The sequence below is a fragment of the Podarcis vaucheri genome (genome assembly GCF_965113315.1).
Source record: "Podarcis vaucheri genome assembly, chromosome: 2".
NCBI lineage: Eukaryota > Metazoa > Chordata > Lepidosauria > Squamata > Lacertidae > Podarcis > Podarcis vaucheri.
In genome coordinates, this window is record NC_138760.1 from 37,697,727 (window position 1) to 37,724,464 (window position 26,738).

General features: G+C 45.3%; 1 protein-coding gene and 1 long non-coding RNA gene across 3 annotated transcripts in view; one reads left to right on the forward strand and one right to left on the reverse strand.

Moving 5' to 3' along the window:
* LOC309525736 overlaps positions 1 to 26,738 on the reverse strand; it is a 227,262-nt gene that overhangs the window by 22,852 nt on the left and 177,672 nt on the right. The window lies entirely within an intron of this gene.
* RAB37 (RAB37, member RAS oncogene family) overlaps positions 20,145 to 26,738 on the forward strand; it is a 65,991-nt gene continuing 59,397 nt past the window's right edge. The window contains exon 1 of one of the 2 annotated variants that reach the window (XM_082211159.1): positions 20,145 to 20,504. In XM_082211159.1, coding sequence (XP_082067285.1) covers positions 20,385 to 20,504 — 120 coding nt within the window. In that variant the 5' untranslated portion in view covers positions 20,145 to 20,384. The remainder of the gene's footprint in view (positions 20,505 to 26,738) is intronic. The other variant, XM_082211161.1, reaches the window with a different exon arrangement.

Genomic DNA, 26,738 nt, shown 5'->3' on the forward strand with positions numbered 1-26,738 from the left:
TGTGTGAATTTCGAAAGATGCCTGCGAATGGGAACTCATATTGTTTGGGGGAAGTGCAAATTTGATAGTTTCGTCTTTAAATGTGAACTGAATTGAATTTATCCCGATTTCCTTAAAAAAGAGAGCAAAGCTAAGCAACTTTGGGTGGCCCCCCCTCCCAACAAAAAACCTAGCTACGCCCATGTCTCCCATTAGCCCCAGTCAATGGGGCCCATGGTGTAGGATGATGGACATTGAAGTCCAGCAATATCCTGTGTGACTCAGATTAGTTGCCCCTGCCTTAATTTATACCCTGAATATGCTACCTGCTGATTCCCTTCTGCCTCTGCTTTTTGGAATCATATTATACCGTCAAAACAGCTGCAAACTGATGTTCTCTTCATTGTTGAACCTAGCTCAATGTCACCAAAGGACACATGTCTTAACCACCATGAATTGCAGTTTGGGGTTTTCAGTTTTTTTTCTTTTGGAGAAAAGGAATCTTTAGATGGGGGGGGCAGCTCCTGCTTAAGCATCATGCTAATCACTGAAATGGCTGTTCATCTGGTGGAAATAAAATGCGTAAAACTATTTGGGTCAGTGCTCAGAACGTTGCTTGAAGGCGATGCAATTAGACTTCATGCAGAAATTTGGAAGGACGTTAAGGAAACATCTCCGAGCGCACGCACGCATGGACATGCATCCTTTGTGACACTACTGGATAGGAGCTCTCAAGTGCAATATGAATTGTGGGAAGATAAAGGGATGGACAGCAGAGCAGAGTGGGTAATACGAGGAGCCACATTTTTAAAAATAAAGGAAACCTCGGCTCATGCAAATACGTCTCATGCCTGCTGAGAAGCACTATGGTTTTGAACCAAATTGCAATTTGCAAAGAAATAATGCAGGAAATATCATTAGGGGGTTCTGCTTAGCCCATTTGCCATTATTACATTGGATATGGCAACAGTCAAGTGCATTTAAGCGCAATTATTTAAAATGGGAGAGTTGAATGTGTGCTGCAATCCCTCCCCTTGAGATCAATGGGGTTTAAAATCCTACTGTTTGTTTCTAGAGCACTGGAGGTTACAATCAGCAGTTTGGCACTCAAGCAAGAACAGAGATGCAAGACAAATAAAGGATGGAGGTGAGCACCCATAATAAAATGCAATTTTATTTGCAGATGCCTTTGCAGGCAGAAAACCTTGTTTATGAGGTTAAGAGCTTCTCAGCAGCATGTTGTATGATAACAGTTCATAACGAAGTTATTAGAATGCATTTGTCACTGCGCACAATTAACACACTTAATTATTCTCCAGGCACACCAAAGCGGCAAATTTGTTCCCTTTCTTTCCCATTGTTCTTCTATTTATAAAAGTACATAACGTGCCTGTATCTACACCCAATGTATTATGCTAAATGCAGGATAATTTATTTTTTTAAAGGGTGTTCTCAAAGTATAAAATGCTACTGGGAAAACACCACCAGATCTCCATGATCCTGTCCTTCCCAACCCCTGTCACTTATACTTGGATGCAGGCCTCGCCAGGACGGTCTTCCTGTTATATACCTGCTGGGATTGACAAAGCATCTGACCCTCACCTGAATCTCACAGCTCTCCTGACAAGTCATTTGGTCTGCAGTCACAGTGTGGAAATAAAGGATGATATTGCCCACCAGATACCAGGCACTCTACTATTCAAATTAGGCTCCAGTGTTTTTCTTACAATCCCCTTCTCAATGAATTAATCAATTTTAATCTAGCATGTAAATTCTCAAAACTTTCTTATTCGTTAATTCGAGCAACTACTGCTCTCACTTCATTACAAACAGTATTTCTACCTGCAACACACTTGAGCAAACCTGCTCCTCTTCCTTTCACAGATATTTTGTTGCCATTTGCAACTCTAGCTGCCTCTGATGAGTTATCATTTAGCTCTTTGGAGAGGAACTTAGCCTCACACGTCATGTGCATGGAAGTTGCCGAATCAATTAACCAACAAAAAGGTTCCTGTTAATAGCAGCAGTTTTCATGTAACTTGATATTGCTGGATAGTTCTGATGAACTGCAAAAGCATTTTTAGTTTGCTTTCTGATGCCACCCTGGAACTTTTCTTTATTAGTGCCACTTTGTTTTGTACGATTCCTTGCAAATGAAGCATTCCCTGCTGATTACCTGCTTTCAGCAATTAGGGGCACTGTTTGGTAGTACCCGATTGGTTAGCTGTAAGATTCTAGAGCACCCTATTGGTAGCTCTTAGGTAATTCACAAAATACAGAGTCCATTCATAAAGAAGTAACTTAAATCTCCATTGGTACTTATTGGGTGTATATTTCAGTGGTTGAACGTACAGGTTTATGGCCATGCTGTAGTGTAGTGCTTATGCAACTGTGAATAAAAGGTGGCTGGGCTCATCATCCGGGGTTTTCTTTTTTTGAAGGGGGGGAGGTGCCAAAACTGATTTCCAATAAGTGCACCCTCCCTTTATTTCCATAACAAGTCCTTGAGTCTGTACTCTGAATAGTGACACCAGGGACCTAGAAGGTGCAGGGCTTGTCAGTCCAACCCCTGCACAGTCTCATCAGGGCTGACCTTAAGGCAATTGGAGCAACTGGGCCAAATTGGGCCCTGTGGTCCACTCCTAAGGGGGCCCCTGCACCAGGGCAATCTAGATGGATTTTATTTATATCTATAAGATTTTGAAGACTTTGGCTGTGAACTGGGGCCCTACAAGAAAAAAAAAATCAAGTTGGGCCCCTCTCCTTCAAACTGGGCCCCACTGGCTAGCCCTGAGTCTCATAGTTCCTGGGCCTGAGTTGCCCGGCCCTTGCATGAAGTCTTGGGCTTGCAATTTGGGAGAGGGGAGACTGCGGCACTGGGGAGTGGGCAGGCTGGCAAGGGCCCCTAGATTTAGAGGCCCTAGGCTTCAGCCTACTTAGCCTATACTTAAATCCAGCACTGCTCCCACCCCAAGTAAAACAACCCTCGCCCTCATTAAACACCAAACCAAAACAGTTTAGAAACAGTTTAGAAACAGTTTAAAAGACTCCCAGCCACTAGTCTCAGGCCAGAACAAGGGAGCAGTGAGAGGGACACTCTAGGAGGCTGAGGCAGGCAAGGGCTGGCAGCCCAGATGGGGGTCATTTGCTTGGGGTGCAGGTGTGAGATTCCTCAGCTGGAGTGGTCTCAGGACAGGTGAGGGTCGTGTGCCTCATCAAGCCCAGATGCTGCAATCAACATGCCAGGCATAAAAGGGAAGCAGAGCTGAGGTGCTGTGTCTGCTCAGTTGCCCATTTTGATAGACTTTGGGTTAGATGCTCCAGGGCCTCTGCAGGACTGTGCTTTGGGTTTGATTCTAGTCTGTGTTTCCTGTCTGCTGGACTTTGGACTAGACATGCTGTATGCACCAGCAGGACTCGCCACCAGGTAGGGCAATTGGCTTTTTTTTTGCTGCTGCTTCACATTGTTGACTCATGTTTATGGTCTGTGGTCTACTAAGCTTGTGGTCTATTAAGACCCCTAGATCCTTTTTACTTGTACTATGGGCAAGCCAAGTGTTGTCCCCCCACATCTTATATTTGTGCAGCTAGATATTCCTATCTAAGTGTAGGAACCATGCTTTTGTCCCTACTGAAGTACCGTACATTTTGTTAGTTTGGGCCCAGTTCTCCAATCTGTTAAGGTCTTCTTGAATTCTGATTCTGTCCTCTGTGGTATTAGCTGCTCCTCCCGGTTTGCCATCTTCAGATTATATGAGCATCTCCTCAATTTCTTCTTCATCATCATCATCATCATTTTATTTGTATGCCGTCTTTCCATAGTTAAAACAATGCTCAAGACGGCTTGCAACATGACAAGATTTACATAATTACCAACATAACAAAAGTCATAAGCAATAGGTAAAGGTAAAGGGAACCCTGACCATTAGGTCCAGTCATGGACCATTCTGGGGTTGCGGTGCTCATCTTGCTTTATTGGCCGAGGGAGCCGGCGTACATCTTCTGGGTCATGTAGCTAGATGACTAAGCCGCTTCTGGCAAACCAGAGCCGCGCATGGAAATGCTGTTTACCTTCCCACTGGAGCAGTACCTATTTATCTACTTACACTTTGACGTGCTTTCGAACTGCTAGGTGGGCAGGAGCAGGGACCGAGCAACGGGAGCTCACCCTGTTGTGGGGATTCAAACCACCGACCTTCTGATTGGCAAGCCCTAGGCTCCGTGGTTTAACCCACAGCGCCACCCGCGTCCCAAGCAATAAATAAAACACATCAAAAAGTACACAACCAAATGGAAAACAATTTCCATATAAATCATAAAATCTAAAGAATACAGCATTATTAGCAATCATAATTTAAAATGACATAGATAAAAAATAAAAGCAATTTAAAAAACAAAAACGGAGCCCTCTCTGCCCAGCAGCAGTCCTTTATGGAGCCTGTCAGGCCCTGCCCCAAGCCAGGTGGAGAGAAGCAGGGCAGGGCCCTTCAGGCTCCCAGCAGGTCAGACCTTCATCAAAGTCATTTATAAAGATATTGAACAACAATGGGACACGGACAGATTCTTACAGCTCTCCGCTTGGACCAAGCCACCACTGGCTTAAGTTACCTCTCAGGGTTGAGGGATGATAAAACAGGATGACCTACCCGGAGCTCCCTGCAAGACATGTGGGCTATAAATGTGATTAAAGTTTGATGTCTGTCAGAAAATGCTGGTGGGATGAGTTGTGTGGCACAAGATTTTATTAACTTGGGTCAATTCAAGCTGCCTCGTATATCTGTATTTATGGAAAAGGTGATCTAAATCAGAGGGTCAGTTTAAAACAAAACCTTTGCCAAACTATGTTAAAAAGGAGCATGTTCACTTCACGGTCTTCCGATCATGTTGAACAATATGGTCATAAACTCACTTGCAACTAAGTCCACCCACAACAGGCTATCCTAGGCCTGGCTGTTGAACTTGCTGGTTTAGTTTTAAACCGCAGAAATACAGGCAGCAGTGGCGTAGCGTGGGGGGTGCAGGGAGGGCCGGCCGCACTGGGCGCAACATCTGGGGGTTAGGGTTAGGGGGCGCAAATCCACGGGTTAGGGGGCGCAAATTACTTGCCTTGCCCCGGGTGCTGACAACCCACGCTACGCCACTGACAGGCAGACTTGTATGCTGCACCCCCGGTTGGTCCAAAATGGCATATCCCAGCTTTGGGAGGGAGGCAGAAGGGCTCCAGCATCTTGTCAGAGGCTTGGGGCCTACTTTCCAAAGCTCGGGTAGCTTCTGCTTGGCTTAGGGAGGGAGGCACGAAGATTCATGTGTGAGGAGCTGGTATTTTAACTCCCCTGGCCTCAAACATCTAAGGAATTGAAAGGTGATAACCAGCACTTTGAGCTGAACCCCCAAAGAACTGGGGAGCCAGCACAGCTAATGTAATACTGCTGTTGTATGGACAAAAGACCAGGCTTCCATTAGCAGTGTTGTTTTGCCCCAGTGTTTATGAACGTTTCTCAAAGGCAGTCTCCTGGAAAGTATGTTGTAATTAATCTAATTTCGAAGTGCCTAGAGCATGCATAAAGATGGCAAGATCAGTCGTATCCAGAAATGGCTGCAGCTGACCCACAAGATAAAGAATTGTATAAAATCATTTGTATTTTTTCCCCTGTGAGAACTCTAAATATTCCCTGCTATTCTTGTTAATGGCCTTTTTCTTAGGCCTGTTAGCGGTTTTGTAACTCTCTTGGAGATTTTTAAACATAGGTTGTATGTCTCATACTTGTTAGAGACTTCTTTTTAAAAAATAAAGATTTTTCCATATGAAAACCTCAGGGTTGTTGTGAGGATAAAATGAGGAGAAAGAGAAGCACGTGAGCCACGTTGAGCTCCTTAGCAGAAAGGTGGAATACAAATGCAATACCGTGGTACCTCGGGTTAAGAACTTAATTTGTTCCGGAGGTCCTTTCTTAACCTGAAAGCATTCTTAACCTGAGGTACCACTTTAGCTAATGGGGCCTCCTCCTGCTGCTGTGCAATTTCTGTTCTCATCCTGAAGTAAAGTTCTTAACCCAAGGTACTTCTTCCAGGTTAGTGGAGTCTGTAACCTGAAGCATTTGAAACCCGAGGTACCACTGTCTTTCTTTCTTTCTTTCTTTCTTTCTTTCTTTCTTTCTTTCTTTCTTTCACTCACTCACTATACAGTGGTACCTCAGGTTAAGAACTTAATTCATTCTGGAGGCCTCTTCTTAACCTGAAACTGTTCTTGACCTGAAGCACCACTTAAGCTAATGGGGCCTCCTGCTGCTGCCACGCCACTGCTGCACGATTTCTGTTCTCATCCTGAAGCAAAGTTCTTAACCTGAGGTACTACTTCTGGGTTAGCAGAGTCTGTAACCTGAAGCGTCTGTAACCTGAAGCGTATGTAACCGGAGGTACCACTGTAAATCAATCACAAAATCATAGAATGCTGGAGCTGGAAAGGACCCTGAGGATCATCTAATCCAAGCCCCTGCGATGCAGGAATATGCAGCTGTCCCATACAGGGATCGAACCTGCAACCTTGGCCTTATCAGCACCACGCTCTAACCAACTGAGCTTATGGCACAGAAGAATGAATGAGTTATACAGGTTTTTCTTCAGGGCATTGGACTAGATCAGGGGTCAGCAAACTTACCGGGCCTCGGGCCGGTGTCTCCAGCACCGATCGCGTGGCGGGCCAGAGGAGTGCATGCCCATACACGTGCGCACACGCTATTTCTGGCGCACTTCCGGGTCGGAGGAGCACCAGAAATAGCTTGTGAGCATGTGCACGGGCCTTCTCCGACCCGGATGTGCACAGGAAATAACGCATGCGCACAAGCTATTTCCGGTGCTCCTCCGACCTGGAAGTGGGCAGCCGTGCAGCGCAGCACCGGTAAAAGCAGGCAGCGGCAGCGGGGGTCGCCATGGGCCAGATAAACGAGTCCCTCAGGCCTTATCTGGTCTTAGTTTGGGGACCCCTGGACTACATGATCACCCCTTTCAAACTCTACAATTTTACAATTCTCCTTGTACCAAATGAACCTCCTGAATGCAGCCCAAACTCAGGACAGAGAAAATCCAATTCCCCCAGTCGCTCACCCACTGTGCTTTCACACTTCTGGAAGACAAACCTCTTTAGTAGCTAGAAACGAAATCGCACAGTTGCTGTTGGTGACAAATGAGATCATTGGCACTTCGAAGAAGCATCCAGCTAAGGGTTGCTTATACTCAGCTCCCAGCACTTTTTCTGCTGCTGCTCAAGAAAACTGACCTGATTTCAGCGATTGCACAATAGCAGCAAGAATGAGTGAGTGAAATGCTGTTGCCCTTCCCTCCTCTGGGGGTTCCTTCTGTCCAGCAAACATCCTCCATGCTGCCTACCAGTACTCTCAGTCAAGGCTGCGGGATCCGTGGCTCTTATGGATGCAATGGCTGCAGATGATGGTTGCTGGAGTCCCGAATCATATGGAGGACCACAGGGTTCTTCTCAGCCCTGCTGACCATAGCTCAGAGGGAGAGCTGCTGCTTTGCATGCAGAAGGACCCAGGTTCAATTCCCAGCATCTCCAGGTAGGGCTGGGAGAGATTGTGTGAAACTCTAGGCAGTTCTCTGCCAGTCTTGGTACATAGACAAGGCCTCTCCTCCTCCCAGAGGGGAGGGGTTGTGAGCCAGAACAGCTTCCCGCTGGGGCAGGGAGGCGTGGTTGGCTCCCTGCTCCTGATTGGTTCTGCTGCCGTGGCCAAGCCTTCCAGCCATCCAATAGGGCCAGCTGGTGGGCGGGGCTAGCCGCATTTAAACAGCCGCGGCAGCGCTCTGCTCCCAGTCTGTTCTCATGGAGGAGAGCTTCCAGTTGTACAGTGGTACCTCGGGTTAAGTACTTAATTCGTTCCGGAGGTCCGTTCGTAACCTGAAACTGTTCTTAACCTGAAGCACCACTTTAGCTAATGGGGCCTCCCACTGCTGCTGTGCTGCCGCTGCACGATTTCTGTTCTCGTCCTTAAGCAAAGTTCTTAACCCAAGGTACTATTTCTGGGTTAGCAGAGTCTGTAACCTGAAGCATATGTAACCTGAAGCATATGTAACCCGAGGTACCACTGTATTTGCATCAACAAGCTCCTCCCATTGGTTGTTAACCCTGAGACGACTCCCGGCTGTGCGGGGTGGAGTCTGGTATTGCTGTTTCATCCAGTGCCTAAGCCAATACTACTCACAGGCTGTAACCAATAAAAGTTGTGGTCTAATTTTGCCCATTAACCTAAAATAATGTGTCTTTGTGTCGTCTTATACTCCTATGCAGGTGGCAGGTCCTCGACTCGCAATTCTCTGAGCTAGGTAGACCACAAGTCTGAGTCAGCAGGGAAGCAGCTTCCTATATTCCTAAACAACAAACTGGGGGGCACTTCAGAAGCAGCTTACTAGATCCAGTAGGTGTGCATTGTTTGAGGGATCCCAATGCAGACTTTGAGAAGCTCTAGCTGCAGGTGGAACTCAGCTTGGCTTTTGCATCTTCTGTCTCGAAGGTGCTGATTGCTCCAACAGTTTGCAGCACTGCCTGTATATTTACACAAAAGTAGTGGGTCCCCCCCCCTTTTCAGAATTGAATTCCTGCTCTTAAACCATCAGAGAGATGGCTTTGTTTGGATAGCACCAACTATTGAAGCCACTGCCATTGGCGTGCCTTTAGTAGTAGCTTGTTGCAGGAGTGCCAGCTTGGCCCCACAGCCATGGGTGTCCAGGGCTGTGGGTGCCATGCAGCTCTGGCACTGAAATTTGTGGGTGCCCGGACTCTTCATGGGGAATTTTGTGGGTGCTTAGGAACCCAGGGCCCCAGGGAGTTGGCACCTAGGGCAGTGTAAAAAACTTCACTTGCTGGTTTTTGCAGATCAGGTTTGCTGTCGAAGGCCCTGGATAGCTCCCACCTATTCCCATTCATTAGGCAGTCCTAGAAAAGCCATTTTGCCAGTAACATAGAAGGTTGCTGTTGCTACATTACACCTTAATGCACAGGAGGATTCTCAGGATCTGGAACCAGAAGGCTAGTGAATGAGTTCATAGGTCCTGTTCTTCTCTCATGCCAAGAAACCAAACAGAAACTAATCAGCCATATCAAGCAGGAGCCATCAGAAACAGCTGAAATTCCTTCTTCTGCACAGCTGATGAAGACATAAAGGCACCTCCCTCCTTCCAACTAGACCCCTTTTCCTGTCCAGTGAGGATCAGCGCATGTTGCCTTTTAGCTTGACTGTGTCTAGGGCTCCTCCACAAAACCTGTTTATTGGCAATTCATCCTGATTTGTTCGCACAAAGCTTACATTCGGGTTGGTGCCTGCCCAGTCTTTACTGAGTATTTGTTCTGATTTGTTTGCGGGGGACTTGACATGACAATGAGTGTACAGTGTTTATACATCTTCCTGTTAATAATTCGTTCAGCTCAGTTTCCATTGCATCTTCTTGTTGCTTTGTAACCACAAAAAGGAAATGCCATGGGGTGGGCGGGCCTGGGAGTGGTTTTAAAGCAGGTTTGCTGCATCAGGGCAATAGAGCACTTAAAGCCAATTTTATTGATTGAGCAAACCTAAATTTCCCTATTGCTCTCAAATTCCTTGTGCAAAGTACTGACAGTTCAGATTCCAGGCTAGCTTTTAAAGTATGTATGGCCATAGCGAACTTCTGCCACATGGCTGACCTCTAGTGGTCATTTGGGAGATCAGCTTCCCTTATTACTGACTGCTCTGATGGTAAAGGTAAAGGTAAAGGTAAAGGGACCCCTGACTATTAGGTCCAGTTGTGACCGACTCTGGGGTTCCAGTGCTCATCTCGCTTTATTGGCCAAGGGAGCCAGCGTACAGCTTCCGCGTCATGTGGCCAGCATGACTAAGCTGCTTCTGGCCAAGCAGAGCAGTGCACGGAAACGCCGTTTACCTTCCTGCCGGAGCGGTACCTATTTATCTACTTGCACTTGATGTACTTTCAAACTGCTAGGTTGGCAGGAGCAGGGACCGAGCAACAGAAGCTCACCCCGTCACGGGGATTCAAACCGCCGTCCTTCTGATCGGCAAGTCCTAGGCTCTGTGGTTTAACCCACAGCATCACCCGCGTCCCGCTCTGATGGTACAGAGACCTAATAAGCAGAGTGCTTTGAGTTTGACCTGCTGTTTTGTTGGCAATAGCAACCTGTCTCCATCCTGAGCTTCCCAGTTCTTAGCTAATTCAAAGCACGCCCTGTTCTGCCACCACAACTCTTGTAAAACAAAACTGGTATTGTCTATTAATTGCCCTTTATTGTTTTCAGATGCCGAGTTGTCCAATATAAGCTGATAAATAGTTAAATGCTTTCGCGTATATATTTGTTGACCAATGAAAACAATGGTAGGCGCAGTAAGCATTGCTTGTTCATCCATACTCAAAGGAAAGGCGTTGCGCTGGGAAGGGATGCTTCTTGTCATTGATTTCAGCTGTGTAGCATTTATTTAGCTAACTGGATTACTTCATAAGGACCTTGGCGCCAGTGAGAAATCTCAGGTGATGGAGAGACTAGAGACCCAGGAACAGCTTGTGTTCAATGGGTCTCCAACAGAGATTGTATCTGTTGCATTTTCCTATTAGTCAAAGGTTGCCTAAATTTAACAAGATTGTTGCATTTCAGCCAGCTCCTCAGATGGTGCAGATACACAATGTTTCATTACTTTCAAAGCAGTTGCGCTGACATGATACAAACTAATTACTTGTTTTATTGCCAAGCCCTGTTTGTTTATTCTGTGCTTCCCAAACGGAATTACAGCCTCGTAATAATGACATGTGCATTCTTCCATTTTATTCTCAACTGTTGTTAATGCTACTGGGCCAAAATTATCCTTGGGGTTGTGGGCACCTCTCCTTCCCTTCCTCTCCTTTGAGCCAGAAGGCACACTCCTGATCAATTTGTTTTAGTGTAAAACACAGAGGAAAATGCACTCAGGAACCTTAGAATGAAGGGAAACTTTCTGTACCAAGTCTTCCCCAGCCCAGTGCCTTAATAGGAAAACCATAAAGAGACAGTGAATTTCTTGCCTAGATTACTAGCTGGTGTGCTGTTTTAGTTTGTGGTGGTCTGGGGAGCTCCAAAGAATGGGCTCCTTCTCCCATTAGCCCCAGCCAGCATGGCCAATGGCCAAAGCTGAGAGGGGCTGTAGTCCAACTACACTTGAAGGACCACAGGTTAGCCAATCCTGACCTTAAACCTTCACTAACAGGGGGAAACACAATGTAGTGTCAGCCATTGCTGAACTTGAAGATGTCCAGACTGTGCTCTCAGATGCGTGTGCATTGATTTTGTAGCTCTTAATGCAGGCTATAATAATCTTCTGTTTTAAATAAGGAATTGTTGTGTGCTGTATTCTTTTGCTATGCGACTGATTTCACATTTTACTCTGTTGGCGTTTGCATGGGTAGAAATAAATGAATATTTCAGTGCCGTTCTGAGGGGTTTTCTATAAATAGCAAAACATGAATGCTCATGACAAGAGTGAGAGTCCAGGGAATTCAAATGGTTTCTTAAAATTCACAATGAGGTCACTTTAAAGCTATTGCCATCCACATAACAACAGTCACTCTCTTGATCTGCCAAACACGAGGTCCCCCGAGTGAAGATTTTAAAGGTGTTAACTATCGGCCAATATGATGCAAGATGGATGTCACAGCATGGGGAGGGAGATGGTGGCTGAGTTTCCTTGAAAATCAGGGTGCAAGTTAAAGTTGGTTTCAGATGTTATGAAGGGACAGACTGTTCAGGTGACTCTGGAAGTAGTAGACGAAGGGATACCACATGCCTCTCACTAAGTCTGGGGGAAGGAGCTGGGAGATGCATGAGTTGCCTTTCAGACTTTAAAAATTAGCGGGGGAAAGAGACCCAATTTAAATGTACAGTGGTACCTCAGGTTACATACGCTTCAGGTTACAGACTCCGCTAACCCAGAAATAGTACCTCAGGTTAAGAACTTTGCTTCAGGATGAGAACAGAAACCATGCTCCGGCGGCGCAGCAGCAGCAGGAGGCCCCGTTAGCTAAAGTGGTGTTTCAGGTTAAGAAGAGTTTCAGGTTAAGTACGGACCTCCAAAACAAATTAAGTACTTAACCTGAGGTACAACTGTAGTAGAACATTTAAAAATGTCACCATTCACCTGCAGTCTGCAATGGCATAGTCCATTCTACTTCTTCACCACCCTATGACTTCATTTGCTGCTGTGTGGTGGACCCAGGTCACCAGGATAGGTGTACCGGTTCCTGCAAATCATGATGTCATAAGCCAGTGGCCTGTCATCCAATCATTTCTTGCTTGGGTTTACTTATTTTATATATCAGAATGCAGATACAGAGAGGGTCTGAACTCTCAGTAAGACGACTTGCTGATCCAATAAATTTGCTTAGAGCAGACTTCACAAACTTTGGCAGCAGGGTGGAAAATAAACCAAGACAAGGTTTCAGGGTCTGGGGTGTTAATGGCTCACTCTTCTAGACATTTGAAAGGAGAAAAGAAAAATAGACATGTTTCTACCAATTCTGGAAGGTTTGCTGTGGAATGAATGGATTGTCTGTATTTTATCATAGTTCTATGGATGATGGAATTCTGACTGTCCCATTTCATAATGCAAGTGTGTGAGAGGGTGTTTTGAACATAAGCTGTGTCATAAGCTCACACATGAACGTAGCCAGGATTTTTGTTGGGGGGTGGGATGCAGAACCTCAGATTTGTATTGATTTGGGGGGGGCAGCTGCCCCCTGCCCCCCCCGACTGCACCCATGAGCTCACTGTGCATAGTAAACTGGCAGATAAAGGAGAGAACTGTGCAAAATCTTCTTCCCTGAGGTTCTGGCTTGCATTGTGCACAGAATTTCATTTGGTGTGTTCTCAAAAATAATTTTTAAAAACATTCACCTGAAGTGGCCTAGCCCAGTATGCTACATTCCCATTCTGTGTAATGCATAGATGGCTCTCTGTGTGCCTGTTTATTTTTTTGGCATCAATCAAATCTACCGGTATGTTTAAATGGAAATGTCGAGGCTGGTTATTAAATGGTTAGGCCCTCCTAGCCTTGCATTTTACGGGACTCCCTAGCTCTTAATTCTCATTTCCGGTTGCTGGTTGTTGGGTTTCTGCTGCTTGTCATCTCCATACATCTTCCCCTGATGGAAGGAGAGTTTTACAGCTGACTAAAATAGCAGCTCAGTCTTAGGAAATGATAGAGCCTTTCTTCTTCCCTGCTTGCTACCATCCTTTCACTTTGTGCTACATTCGCTGCTGAGACCACTCTCCTGATCCAAGCAGTTATGCCATTGGAGAGAGAGTGGAGAAAAAAGGCAGGCATAATTAACTTGGTCAGGAACAGTCATTGAGCTAGAAGTTCACGGATGTAGAAATGGTTCTCGGAATTGGCATGCGTGAGGATGGGGGGAGGTGACTTAGAAAAGAGCCCTGTGTATAAATAAAATATAAACCTAAGCCTTGCCTTACAGTACTGTGTGATTTAATTTTTAAAAAGATCAATTCATGCTAAGGTGATCTATAACTTTAAAAAAGAAACTGCTCGTAAACATAATTTGCCCTAATCCAGTAAGGGAGATTCCCTTGTCGGATTTGGAATTGTGCATGCAGGCTGCGTTATGAAGGCTGCATTGTAAAGCCTGTTTTGCCAGGAGGCTTTCAAAGGCACTTCCATGCAGACTACACAGTATAGATTGTGTGTGTGTGTCTGTGTTCTGCTTCCCATCTCATGCCAATGAGAACACACAAGCTAATGATTTCAGCTGCCATTGTCATGTGGATGTATACCAATGTTGTCCACCACCCTGGGATCTTTTGGTAAAGGGCAGTATATAAATCATTATTAGACCATGTTGAAATTATTAGACTATGCCAGCTCTACCATTAGGCAGAGTAAGGAGGTGGCCTCAGGTGGCAAATATTGGAATGTGGGGGGGGGAGCAGCAGCCTTCCTGCCATTCCCCTTGAACTCCCTTGCTCTGTTGGATGACAGGGCTGCCCTGCCCTGCCCACGCTGTCTGCCCTGGGCCCATCAAAGTTAGCCTGCCACCCTCTGGTGTGGTTGGGGACACTGTCCCATCAACTGAGCTGAAGCAAAAGTCTGCTTCCAGGCATTGACTTATAGGTGCAAAATGAAGTTGCTGCTCTTCATCTTGGGCAGCAATATTTTGGGCTGACACGTTACTGACTTAAAACACAGTTAGGTTACTCTTTTTTCAATTCAGAGCAAAGCTAGGTTGGGGGAGGGGAACACATAAAAATGCAATATTTCATTAAAAAACAACAACCAGCAGGGCAGATGTGAGTTATGGTTAACACCAGCGGTGCACCACTTCCCACAACAACAAAGAACCCAATGCAGAGTTAGCAGGACATATGTACACACCCCGAGACTGTTAATTGCCATACAAAAGAAGTGCTGAAAGGGAAAGTGTCTTTCCATCATAGACAGGATGTTCTTTTGGTATAGCATAACTTCTTTGACTCTCAGTAGCCTCAATCCTATAGGAAGGACAACCTTCACCCGCACAACTATAGCTGTGCTCTAGATGGGGCAAGTAGAAATGATCTGTTTTCTTACGTTGCCTGCAATCCTCCTAATAGTAGCTATTGCAAAGAACCTGAGTCAGCTACACGAGCAAGAAAGTGCCATGAAGTCCTGTCCCCTCAGAAAAATGGCATGTCTTACATAATGGAAAAAATAAGTGTGATTGAGGAGCTAATTTCACGTGGCCTCAGTTCCCCTCGGTTGGCTCATTTGCCATTCCACTTTTAAGTCCTTGTTCATGAAAACAAATTAGAAACTGAAGAGAGTTTGTATTTTGTCACAAGATACCAGTAACTGGTTTTAAAAGAGGATGTGGGAAACTGCACTCATGGACAGATGCCTGACTAGCTAAGCAGGATATGTAGGTCTGTGCCAATAAGCAACTGAAATAATTCTACATCCTCAAGTAAGACCATAAGGTCTTTGGTCGCCTAATCTGTTTCCCAGAAGCAGAAGGCAGAACAGAAGTACAGGACATGTTCACAAGGGAAGACGTTTTGAGCAAAGACTTATTGCATCAAATCAGCCTTCGCCAACTTGGTGCCCTATGGATATTTTGGACCATAAGTATCGAGCTAGAGGGAGATGTTGTCCAAAATATCTGTAGGGTATCAAGTTGAGACAACACACACTAGTTCCAACACCCAGTTCATTGGATTGCCTGTTTTTAAAAGAAATCTGACAGGCAGAAATTTAGCAGGTGATGCTTTTTGCAGATGAGGTTATGGGGGCAGCTTCACTGACTTAATTTCAGCACACTGGCTCACTAGTGAAGACACAGGAGCAAGGTCAGTTTAAAGTTGGCAGTCCTAGAATGTGACCTCCCATTATAATACGCTTACTAAACTGGTCCAGGTGATAGAAACTGGAGATTGAAATGAAGCAGCACCAGCTATAGAGTTGGAGAGTACACAGAAGTGGTCACGCCTACCTCTGCAAGGTTGTTTTTTATACATACATATTTGCATGCATGCATACATAATTGTATTTGTATGCTGCCTTTCCACAGTTCAAGCAAAGCTCAAGGCAGCTTACAGTATGAAAAGCATTACAACATAACAAAAGTAGTCATAAACAATAAAGCATTAAAAATACACAACTAAACTGAACAATTTCCACATAAATAACAAGATCTAAAATAAAGATAGCCCCCCCCCAAATAGCAACAACCCCCTTCCAAATAGCACCCCAGCCCAAGAGTCTGTTCAGCAGTCTCAGCTTTTGTAGCTGGAGTCAGTCCAGACCCACTCTCCTAGTCCAGGTGGGAAAAGGCCTGCAAGGCAGGGAACAGGTCTCCCGGGGGAGAGACATTCCAGAAAGTCACACATTTAATGTTTACTCCTTCAGTATTCTGATAAAATTGTCCCTGCTGCCTTTTGAAACAAAACAGTAAGATACTGTGGGTTGTTTTTTTTTTTTAACTCCTTGGTCTATACCAACCTGTCAAATGTTCCAGCATCGTAGCTGGAAAGCTGACATAACTAGCTACCATAAGGGAGACCCCTTGGAGGCACACAGTTGACTAAAAATATCCTTTCAGTGCACTTCATTGGTCTGAAGGTCAGGCATTGCTAACGACGATTAGGAAAGAGATCAGTTCTGTGAGTGCCCTAATAGAAAACTGTGTGTGTCCATACCTTGAGTAGGACATGCAGTTCTAAATGCTCTACAGTAGATCTAATAAAAAGCTGGAGCATTTCTTTCATAGTTTCACAGGCCATATAAAACCAGAGGGGTGCAGCCTGATCAAAATGAAGGTTATCATTCTCTGTTACCTACACACTTCCAGTGTGTAGGCTTGGCAAAATTTCAGGCCAGGGTTAGTTTTCAGCAGGCCTTTATCTCATTGTTGTCCTTTGGGAGGGACGCGAGTGGTGCTGTGGTCTAAACCACTGAGCCTCTTGGGCTTGCTGATTGGAAGGTCAGCGGTTCAAATCCCCATGACGGGGTGAGCTCCTGTTGCTCTGTCCCAGCTCCTGCCAACCTAGCAGTTTGAAAGCATGCCAGTGCAAGTAGATAAATAGGCACCGCTGTGGCAGGAAGGTAAACGGAGTTTCCAGCCGCTCTAGTTTCCGTCATGTTCTGTTGCGCCAGAAGTGGATTAGTCATGCTGGCCACATGACCCAGAAAGCTGTCTGTGGACAAATGCCGGCTCACTCAGCCTGAAAGCGAGATGAGCACCGCAACCCCATAGTCACCTTTGACTGGATGTTACCTTTTTTTTACCTGTCCTTTGGGCTCGCTATTGTTGGCTCCTTTCCCTGAGATGGCTAATCCACGCTTATCCTGGTTGTGCCGCCAAATCTATGGCACAAAGGATGGTCCCATTTTGTTTCACTCTCTTGGGTAGCATTGTATAGCCTTATTGGAGTTTACCAATTGGGTTTGCGTTCATTGCTCCCGGACAGGAGGAAGGAAGTCAAATAACACCGAGGGTTGGTTCAGAGAAAGAGTTCTTTATTTCTGCTCTCCAGAACAGCAGAAAGGCACCTGCATGGTGTGTCCACAGCAAGTCCAAAGAAATGAGAAATTTCATGGCGTATATATATCCTCCAGGCACCCTCTCCCCCTTCCCCAGCCACGTCAGCTTGTACACGCAGGTTGACATCACAGATGTTCCTGCTCCAGCACTCTTAACCATAAAAGGGATTTCCTTCCTGCACTCCTGACCATAAAAGGATATTCCTGTTCCTACTCTTATCTTGGAGCCAGAGGTCACCATTTCCGAGAACACACTCTGGCGTTATTCCCAGACTTGGGCCTGTGCGTCTTTGTGGTCAGAACATAAGATAAGGCACAAACATGTTTTCTCTGTTCTACTGGTACAGTCAGGGTCATCCTTGACGTCACAAACAGATAAAAGAGAGAGCTGTGTTCTTGTTATGCATTTGCTCAACAGCTCAAGTTTATGCATTTTAGCTAAGGAAAAATAGGGATTTTGGTGCAGTTTAAAACTGCCTACACAGTCAGTTTTGGATTTTGGGAAACCCATTCCTTCAGCATAATGAAATCCTGCAGAGCTGGAGGCGATTGTCAGAGAGACACTTTGTTCTGAGCATCAGCAAGCCAGGTGGAATTGTACATGATTAGTGGTTGTACACTCTGCTATAAGAAACTGCTTGCTTCCAATATGCTCTGCTTGTATGTTTGCGCATGCACACACACACACACACACACACGCGCGCCTAATCAAGTATTATAAGGGTTCTGTAAATATTCAGTATTCCATCTAATTTAGATGGAAATTGACCTTTTAAAGGGCTAGCTCTGGAACTTCCCCTTTTCACATTTTCCTCCTGACCAGATATATGGATAAACTCTTCTCTTTGGCTGTAAACTGACATGAGCATCCCCATGATTTAACAACATAATTTAGAAAGATAACCAAGATCTGGATAATTGCACTGAACATTTGTTTCCAGCAACGTTCCTTTTAAAAAAAGAGGGAAAATAGCTTGATGCTCCAAGATATTCTTAGGGATAGCAACAGTTACCTCAAACATGTGGTCATTCTGTCTCTTTCATACTAGGAAGAATAACTGTGTGTAAAGAAAGTTGTCGCCTTAAGTCATGCCCAGATTTTGGAAAATAAATACAAACCACAGAAATCAATTCCACTTACATAGTTACCCTTACCTTCTAAAGAGGAATTAAATCTACTTGTCATACTATATAGTCCCAAACTCGAGCAGCAGCTTGTATGACCTATATCCTGTTCAATGCATCTTACATCTTGTTTATTGTTTTATTACATTTAGCCAGTGTGGTATAGTGGTTAGAGTGTTGGACCAGGACCTGGGAGACTAGGGATCAAATCCCCACTTGGCCATGAAGCTCACTGGGTGGGCCAGTCACTTCCTCTCAGCCCTAACTTACCTTAAAGGGTTTTGGGGTGCAAATTGAGGGAGAGAACCATGTGCAGCACCTTGAGCTACTTGGAAAAAAGGTGAGAAATAAATGCAATAAACAGAATCATGTCATTCCTCAAAGGTGCTCAAGGTCACATGCGTGGTTATTCCCTTAATATTATCCTAACAGCCACCCTGAGAGCAAGACCGAGAGACAGGAAGAGACCCAAGGTTTATGGCCAGGCTAGCATTTGAACCTTGGTCTCCCCAGTCCCTGTCCAACACTTTGACCATTACACCACACTGTCTCTCAGCATTACCTAGTCAGTCATTCCTTTTTCTTGGGAGTTTCGGTCCTTACTCAGGCAGAAATCTGACGGCAACAACTGTCAATCACTGTCTTGGAATTTCCCAGTGAAACAAAGTTTGGAAAATTGTTGCTTTTTGCATTGTGTTTAATAATAATTATGGCGATCAATTTTGCTTCAGGTTCTGAATTTGCCTGGCGAACAAAAAGCATCCATATTATTGGTTGTGTATTTGAATGCTTGATTTAACGTCTCTTAATATCCATTGGGTATCCAGGGACGGGGGTGGTGCTGTGGGTTAAATCACAGAGCCTAGGACTTGCTGATCAGAAGGTCGGCGTTCGAATCCCCACAATGGGGTGAGCTCCTGTTGCTCAGTCCCTGCTCCTGCCAACCTAGCAGTTCGAAAGCATGTCAAGGTGCAGGTAGATAAATAGGTATTGCTCTGGTGGGAAGGTAAACGGCGTTTCCGTGCACTGCTCTGGTTCACCAGAAGCGGCTTAGTCATGCTGGCCACATGACCCGGAAGCTGTACACTGGATCCCTCGGCCAGTAAAGCGAGATGAGCGCCGCAACCCCAGAGTCGGTCACGACTGGACCTAATGGTCAGGGGTCCCTTTACCTTTACCTAATATCCAGGGGACTCTGTTTCTGGTATCTAAACGGAATCACTCAAGTAAGACTCTACCTCCCCCCCCCAAAAAAAAAATGCAAATGAAAGGCAAACTGGAGCAAAAGCTCTAAGCACCTTCTCAGTGAATGATTGCCTCCGGCAGCTCACTTTTATTTAGGAATCTGCTACATCTTCCTTTCCGAAGTTGTGTGGCTCTGCTTGTATCAATAATAAAATCATCTCCCAAGAGCATCTGACAGCGGCAAAGAGGCTGCTGGCACCTGGAGGCAAGAAGCATATTGAAAGCTGTTGGGGGCGAAGGGGCTGATCTTGCCAGATTTTACACCATATATGAGCGACCATATGAGCTGGACGTTCTCAAACACGTTCACTCCTTTGGTTTCCTCTGAAATCCGCAGTGATAAGTTTGAAAGTTGCTGGTAGTGCCGGAAAAGGAACCAGGGGGCAGTGTGATGTAAGAGGAAAAGCAGAGTGTTTATTCAAGTTTGGACACTTAAAGGGACGACGTCAAAAACCTTTATTACAATGCATTAATATCTGTTGGGTGGGGCTCACCGCGGATGCAGCTGACGGCTTAGTCTCCCAGGTGTTGCGTGTGCTGTCCTTAGTGCTGATCTGTGACATGAAAGCAGCGCTTAGAGCGGGTGCGGTGGAGAGGTCTCCGTGGTGCTTCCTGGCCGAGGAGTTTCCGGTCTTCTGGCCTTGGTGCTGAAACTCTGTCCAGGCGCTGCAGCTTTATGGATCAGTAAAAGCTGCAAGGTTCTCGCTTGCTCAGCACTTCGCAGTCCCAGGAAACCCAGATCGTCGTCAACCGCCCCCCTCCCTCCCGCACGCCGCCTCCTCCCGTACTTCTAGCCTAGCTTCACTTCAGGGCGAGCTCTCTTTAGATGCGTTTCTTTCGCACCTTTTCCTTCTCCGGGAGAGGAGGAAAATGTAGCAGGCTTGAGTCCGGAGAACTGCTGCGCTCGCTTGCTGCATTGAGGTCTGGCCCGGAGCCGGCGCTTTTAGCATTGACGCAATAAAATTAGCCTGGAGAAGAGAAATGGAGACGTACTGGGGATATCAGAGCGGGGCTGGCAGCCCTTATGACTACTCGGGGATGGGTGCCAATGGGACTGGCATCCAAAGCAGCACTTACTACAATGAGGACCTTCTGCACAAGGTACAGATGTGTTCTGTGTGTGGGGGGGTAGTTGTAGGACGTAGGGCAGAGCAGAGAAAGAGTTAAAATTAGAAGCACTGCATGAAACAACATCAAGGAGACAGAACGCTATGGTACAAAGGAGAGGGACGGAGGCTTATTCAATGTGATCTTTATCGTTTATGCCTGGTGCTTTAGAAGTTGAATGTATGGGACAGGAAGTGTTTCACAACCTGCTTGTGAGCGTCCCAGAGGCATCTGGTCGGCCACTGTGGGAACAGAATGTTGCACAAGATGGGTCTTTGGTCTGATCTAGCAGGGATGCTTAAAAAGAACCCCAAGAAAAACTGTAGAGTTCTTAAGGAGAGCAAGTAAAAGAGATAGGAGAGAATTTGGTGTTGCATGTAAATTCATTGCAATTGCATACACTTTTATAGGGGAGGGGAGGGAAGTTTAAACCAGATCCATCAAATGGAAATCAGCTGTGGAAACTAAACCATGATTTGTGCATTGCCTTTTTTTAAAAAAAGGACTCTGGTTCTAAGCTTGCATATAGCAGCTCCTCTGAGCTCCCGCTTGAACTATCCAAGTAAATATCTGCAATGTTTGGAGAGCCCAAAAGATGGCGAGAACGAGTCCTGAACGTGATGGGACATTAATGCCAGGCTGTGGCTTATTTATAGAACCCCATGAAGAACAGCACTGCAAGAAACTTCCAATTTGCCAGCAAATTACAGGGAATGGATCTGTTTTTGTCTACTGTGTTGTTGGCACAACACAGCTGTTGAACAACAACTGTTAGTTAGGCCCCTTGTTTATTTCCAAGGACTAATTAGGATAATTTGAAGAGGAGATACAAACAATCATTGAATTTAAAGAGAAATAGGGTGTGTTGTCTAAAACGGACTCTAAGGGGAGTTTTTGGAAACCTGTCATGTGAACTATGTGGTTCCACCCTGCAATCAGAGTCTTTTGGGTGGAAGCCCTCTCTTATAGTGCCTGGGCAGCTTCTATTCTGGATAACAGGATTGTTGTGTCTCTGTCATCCTTGTGTTCTGTATATTTCTGTAGTCTCTCTCTCTCTCTCTCTCTCTAATAATAGCCTGCAGTCCTCAAGCCACTTATTCCTTACGACTCTAATAGTTCCTGAATTTAATAAGGCCTCACCTCTATTAACTCAACTTAATGGGTTTGATGGCTGCATATTTCAGCCATGCAGGGTTCTTGGTCAGTATTTTTTGCTTCCAAATGCATCCATTTGTACCTATTCCCATCATCCAGTCCTACGTATCTAAGGTGTGTGGCTGTTGCTTCCACAAGATTAGCTCTTGGAATGGATTGATGCTGGGGTTGAATCTTTAAATGCTCTCTGTGATTTGGGTGTTTGTGAGCCAGGTGAATTGCCAGGCTGCCTTGTTTCCCTTGCCCCCAGTTGGTGATAAAAATAAATACAGTGGTAAGGTAAGGTAAAGGTACCCCTGCCCGTACGGGCCAGTCGTGTCCGACTCTAGGGTTGTGCGCTCATCTCACTCAAGAGGCCGTGGGCCAGCGCTGTCCGGAGACTTCCGGGTCACGTGGCCAGCATGACGAAGCTGCTCTGGCGAGCCAGCACCAGCGCAGCACACGGAACGCCGTTCACCTTCCCGCTATAAAGCAGTACCTATTTATCTACTTGCACTTAGGGGTGCTTTCGAACTGCTAGGTGGGCAGGAGCTGGGACCAAAAGACGGGAGCTCACCCCGCCGCGGGGATTTGAACCGCTGACCATGCGATCGGCAAGTCCTAGGCACTGAGGTTTTACCCACTGTGCCACCCGCATCCCCAAATACAGTGGTACCTCAGGTTAAGTACTTAATTCGTTCCGGAGGTCCATACTTAACCTGAAACTGTTCTTAACCTGAAGCACCACTTTAGCTAATGGGGCCTCCTGCTGCTGCCGTGCTGCCGGAGCATGATTTCTGTTCTCATCCTGAAGCAAAGTTCTTAACCTGAAGCACTATTTCTGGGTTAGCAGAGTCTGTAACCTGAAGCGTATGTAACCTGAAGCGTATGTAACCCGAGGTACCACTGTAAATCACATACGATTTCTATAATATTTTACTGAGTTTTAGATATTTAAAATATTGGCTCATGAAGTCCAGTGCTGGGAAAGTTCTGTGATGTGTGAAAATACTGGGTTGTATCTTGTGTTAGTCCTACTACTCAGTCCTACTCAGTCATGTTCATTAATTTCAGTGGGTTTATTCTATCTTAGGTCTGTTAATTTCAGTGGGTCTATGCTAAGAAAAAACTTAATGGGATGCAACCCACCATTAATGTGTGTGTGTGTGTGTGTGTGTGTGTGTGCATGCGCCTGTGGTGTCATCTGCCCCTCCCATCAGCTTCCTTGACAATTACATGCTTTAAAATTTAGGTGATAACTTGTTTGCTGTGTGACATTTTCTTTCCGTGGGTTGGCCTGCCTCTAGGACAGAAGCATCAGTTCATTTCAATCCTTTGTTTGAAAGAAATAGAAGCAAGGTTTAGACCCTTTTAAATTATTCCTTTGGAGAGCTTTTCAAGGTTATTATAATCAAGGAGATGATGGGGCTCTTGTATACCACCTGAAGTCAAACCCCAGTGCACATGTGTACGTTTAATGACCTGGACTTCTCTGAAAACTGGTTGTTGTCTTGAAATTCAATTGCTTCCTTTCATTGTCTGGCTCATCTTCCCTCTTGTGGCTACATCAGCCCTATAAGTCTTGATATAAATGGGTTATTGGAGCCTGCACCTTGTCAGAAGCTTGTCAGACCAATTACAGGAGTACCAAACTTTTAAGGCTTCGTTTATCGTGCCCCCTGTCTTCTGATGAAGTCGGAGGAGCACCAGCAGTCTAGCTGTCAGCTCATTGTAATGTTGGCCTAGTTCTCTGGGCCAACTAGAAGTGACGTTGGGAAACCCGTAATCAGATGGTCTTTGATATTTTTTTTTTAAATGCTAAATGAAGCCACCAGAGTGAGGGTGGAACCCATGGCCCTTCCAGATATTATCGGACTCCAGCTCCCATCAGCCCCAGCCAGGATAGACGCTGGTCAGGAATGATGGGAGCTGTAGTCCATCAATATCTGAAAGGCCACAGGTTCCCCACCCTGGGTTATGTTCATCCACTCAACAAGTGCCAGAGTCAGAGAGCAGACGAAAGCAGGATAGACCAGCATAGAGGTGACTTTAGGTTAGGAGGAGGAGGAGACTTTCAGAAAAACTAACAAAGCAAGCAAACTCTGTTTCATGCTCTGCAGGCAAATGAAATGTGGAAACATCCTGAGTCATCAGCAAATCCTTCATAATACTCAATTTGGTAAACAGATTATGAACTGCAAGAACCTGGTTTCAATTGCTTTACTCCTAGGAATATTTCCTTAGTATTTGGCACATTCTCCCTTCAATAGTGGTGGCTGCCCCTGGGACCCTATTAAGGGGAGGATGGGAGATTTCAAACTGTGCATGAAGGAAAATATGAGATGGGAAAACCTTCTAAGTTTCTCTGTCCTCTCCACCCTCTTCAAATTGCTTTCACATTTGATAATTAATGGGATACTCCTTTTTTTCAACTGATGCAGCATTGATGTGGGGTGCAGCTTCTCCTCCTGATTTAACCAGCTCCTGTGCTGAAGAGTGCTTTGTATGGAGAAGTGAGCTGTAAAAAAAAAGAGAAACTTGATGTGGATATGCTGTGGGCTTCTTGTTAACATTTCTGCATTTCTGCAAAGGCCACAAAACAGCTGAGTGAAATGCCCCATTTTGGAGGACAAGTGGGACTTGACACACTTTTGGAAGGCAAGTTTCCCCAGCAGTGGCAATGCCCAAACAGGAAGTGGAACAGGAAGTTGCCACTATTACTGTCCTCACAGGGGAAGCCTAGAAGCGTCTGCTCTGTGTTGCCAGGAATTCAAGGTACGTGCAGGACCTTGGAGAGCTCACAAAGTCCTATACTCCTGTCTATAGAAATTATTGTCTTTGAAGCTGTGCAAACGGTTATCTCTGTAAGCACCTAGATGTAGCTAGAGCCTTATATGAGCTGACTGGATTTCTCATGTGGTGAGTCCCATCTGCTCTGGAGGTGTTGGTTATTAAAGGGTCCTCATCTTTTTTTTTTTCAGTCTTCAGGTTCTCTGGGTCTGGGGAGATGGGCGCTGTGGGAGACTCACCCTCTGAATTAGAGGGGGGTGGTAGAGTTGTGTCCTCCAGCCAGATGATCCTGAAGAAGGTCTTAGTAGTTCTTCCCCCACAAGCAGATCTTCCCCCACAAGCAGAGCCTCATCTTCCTCTGTGTGGTCCATTGCACAGTGCATGGTTCCGAGGTGGTAGGTCAGTGGTATAACTCTTGCACTAATATAGCCAGCCAATTTGGACAAGCAGTGTTTCCTATGGGGATCAATGCAGTGACTGTCAGGAGCACAACTGAATCTACCTGCCACTTGCAAGTTCTTCAGTATGGAGGCCCCATTAGCCTGCACTGGACCTGTCATTTTTCTGTGCTTCGTGTATTTGTTGTAAATGGGTTATAAATTCTAGTGTCTTGGTACCAGCGAGGAAAGTGCTCATATTGGAGCATAACTGGGAAAGGAATACTTATAATGATTTGATATCACAAAGCTGGCTCAACCCTGCAGTGAAACTGCCAATGCAGCTCCCAGGACTAAGGAATTAAGGTTCAGCAGCTTTATATCCAGTGCCAAAGAAACTCTAGGATTAAAAGAACACTCTTGTCCTCTGGGAATTGGCCGAATGGAAATACTGCCGCTGGGTTCCACTGCATGGTATATATTCTGGTGCATGCATTTTATTTAAGTGCAAGTTCCTGCCCGATTTCCAGCAATTTTCCCTTCACTTTTTTTCTTGCCTATTACACTGCAAATGAGCTTGCAAGAATGGTAGGTAAGCAGAGCACACTGACGGGCTTATGTTTCACGAGCAAACTGGGAACAAACTCTAAGCATGTGGCCCAATCAAATGGAAACTTCTGGTGCCAACTTCATCTGGTGGGACTTAATGTTAGGATCTTGGGCACTGCGCAGCAGGAAACCAGGAACGAATGCTTCCAGGGTAGCACTGGTTTTTTATATAGGTCAGGTGAGATGAGATGGGATATCTCACTGTGTTGCCAGCTACGTGGATGTTATTGTGTAGAATGGAGGAGAATGGGACTATGGCTCTGCTCAGTTTTATTGATTCTGCTGATTTTATGGGTGCTGCTTTTACTGTTGAGTCATTTGTGTTGCATTTGACTTTTATTGTATTTTGTTTAATTTACTCTAAGTTAGATACTGCCTTGTAAGTTCATACTGAAGGGTTGCCTATATAGTTACTGAATAAATACCTGTACATAAATGCCTAACCATTAGTCCTGTGGTTCCCAACATGGGGCACGCACCCCACGGGGGGGCAATTTGATTTTTAAGGGGTGCAATTCCAGAATGAGTTATTAACAGATAATGGCCTTTTAGGCTTCCTCCACATGAATAGGAGTTCACTTTTTGAGTAATAAGAATTATATGTCATGGGGATGGGTGGGGAGTCAGGATTTTAGAGATGCTTAGGTGGGGCATGGCCAAAAATAGGTTGGGAACCACTGCATTAGTCAAAGCAAATCAGAACATATACCAAGCTGGACTATCTGGTGGCCAGTATCTTCTCTACTGCAGAGCAACAGCCCTTTCCAATTAAAGGATACCTTACTATTAATCACCTCTTCTCCTCCTTGCAACATGTCCCCTAGCATTTTAAAAGATGGCGGTAAAATCATGTCAACACCTAAAGTTAGAACGTTATTATTTTGTGCCCTTTTAGTTCATTGTGGGTTTTTTTGTTTTTTGTTTTTTGCTTTTCCATTTTAATTGTATTCATTTTGTAAACCACCTTGAGAATATGAGGAAGTGGATATGTCTTAAGACATTTGAAGAACTGCAGGCTAGATTGTACGTTCCTTCCTAGCATCTCCCTTTCTTCTGGAGAAGCTGCAGTTTGCAGCTGAAAAACCTGACTGAACTGCATGATTCGGTGATAAAAATAAAATTCTGAATAATATAGCGAAGTTCAACCAAAGGTTGTGGTTAGCACTGTGTGTTACTTTCTGCTTACCAAAGGTGGCTTCATGTGTTCAATTTTACAACTCTATATTTTGTAGCGGGAGAAGACAAAATTAAGGAGAGAGCTATACTGTATGTAATAATGAAACTGTGTGGAAATGTTTGTGCATTGGTCCTGCAGGGA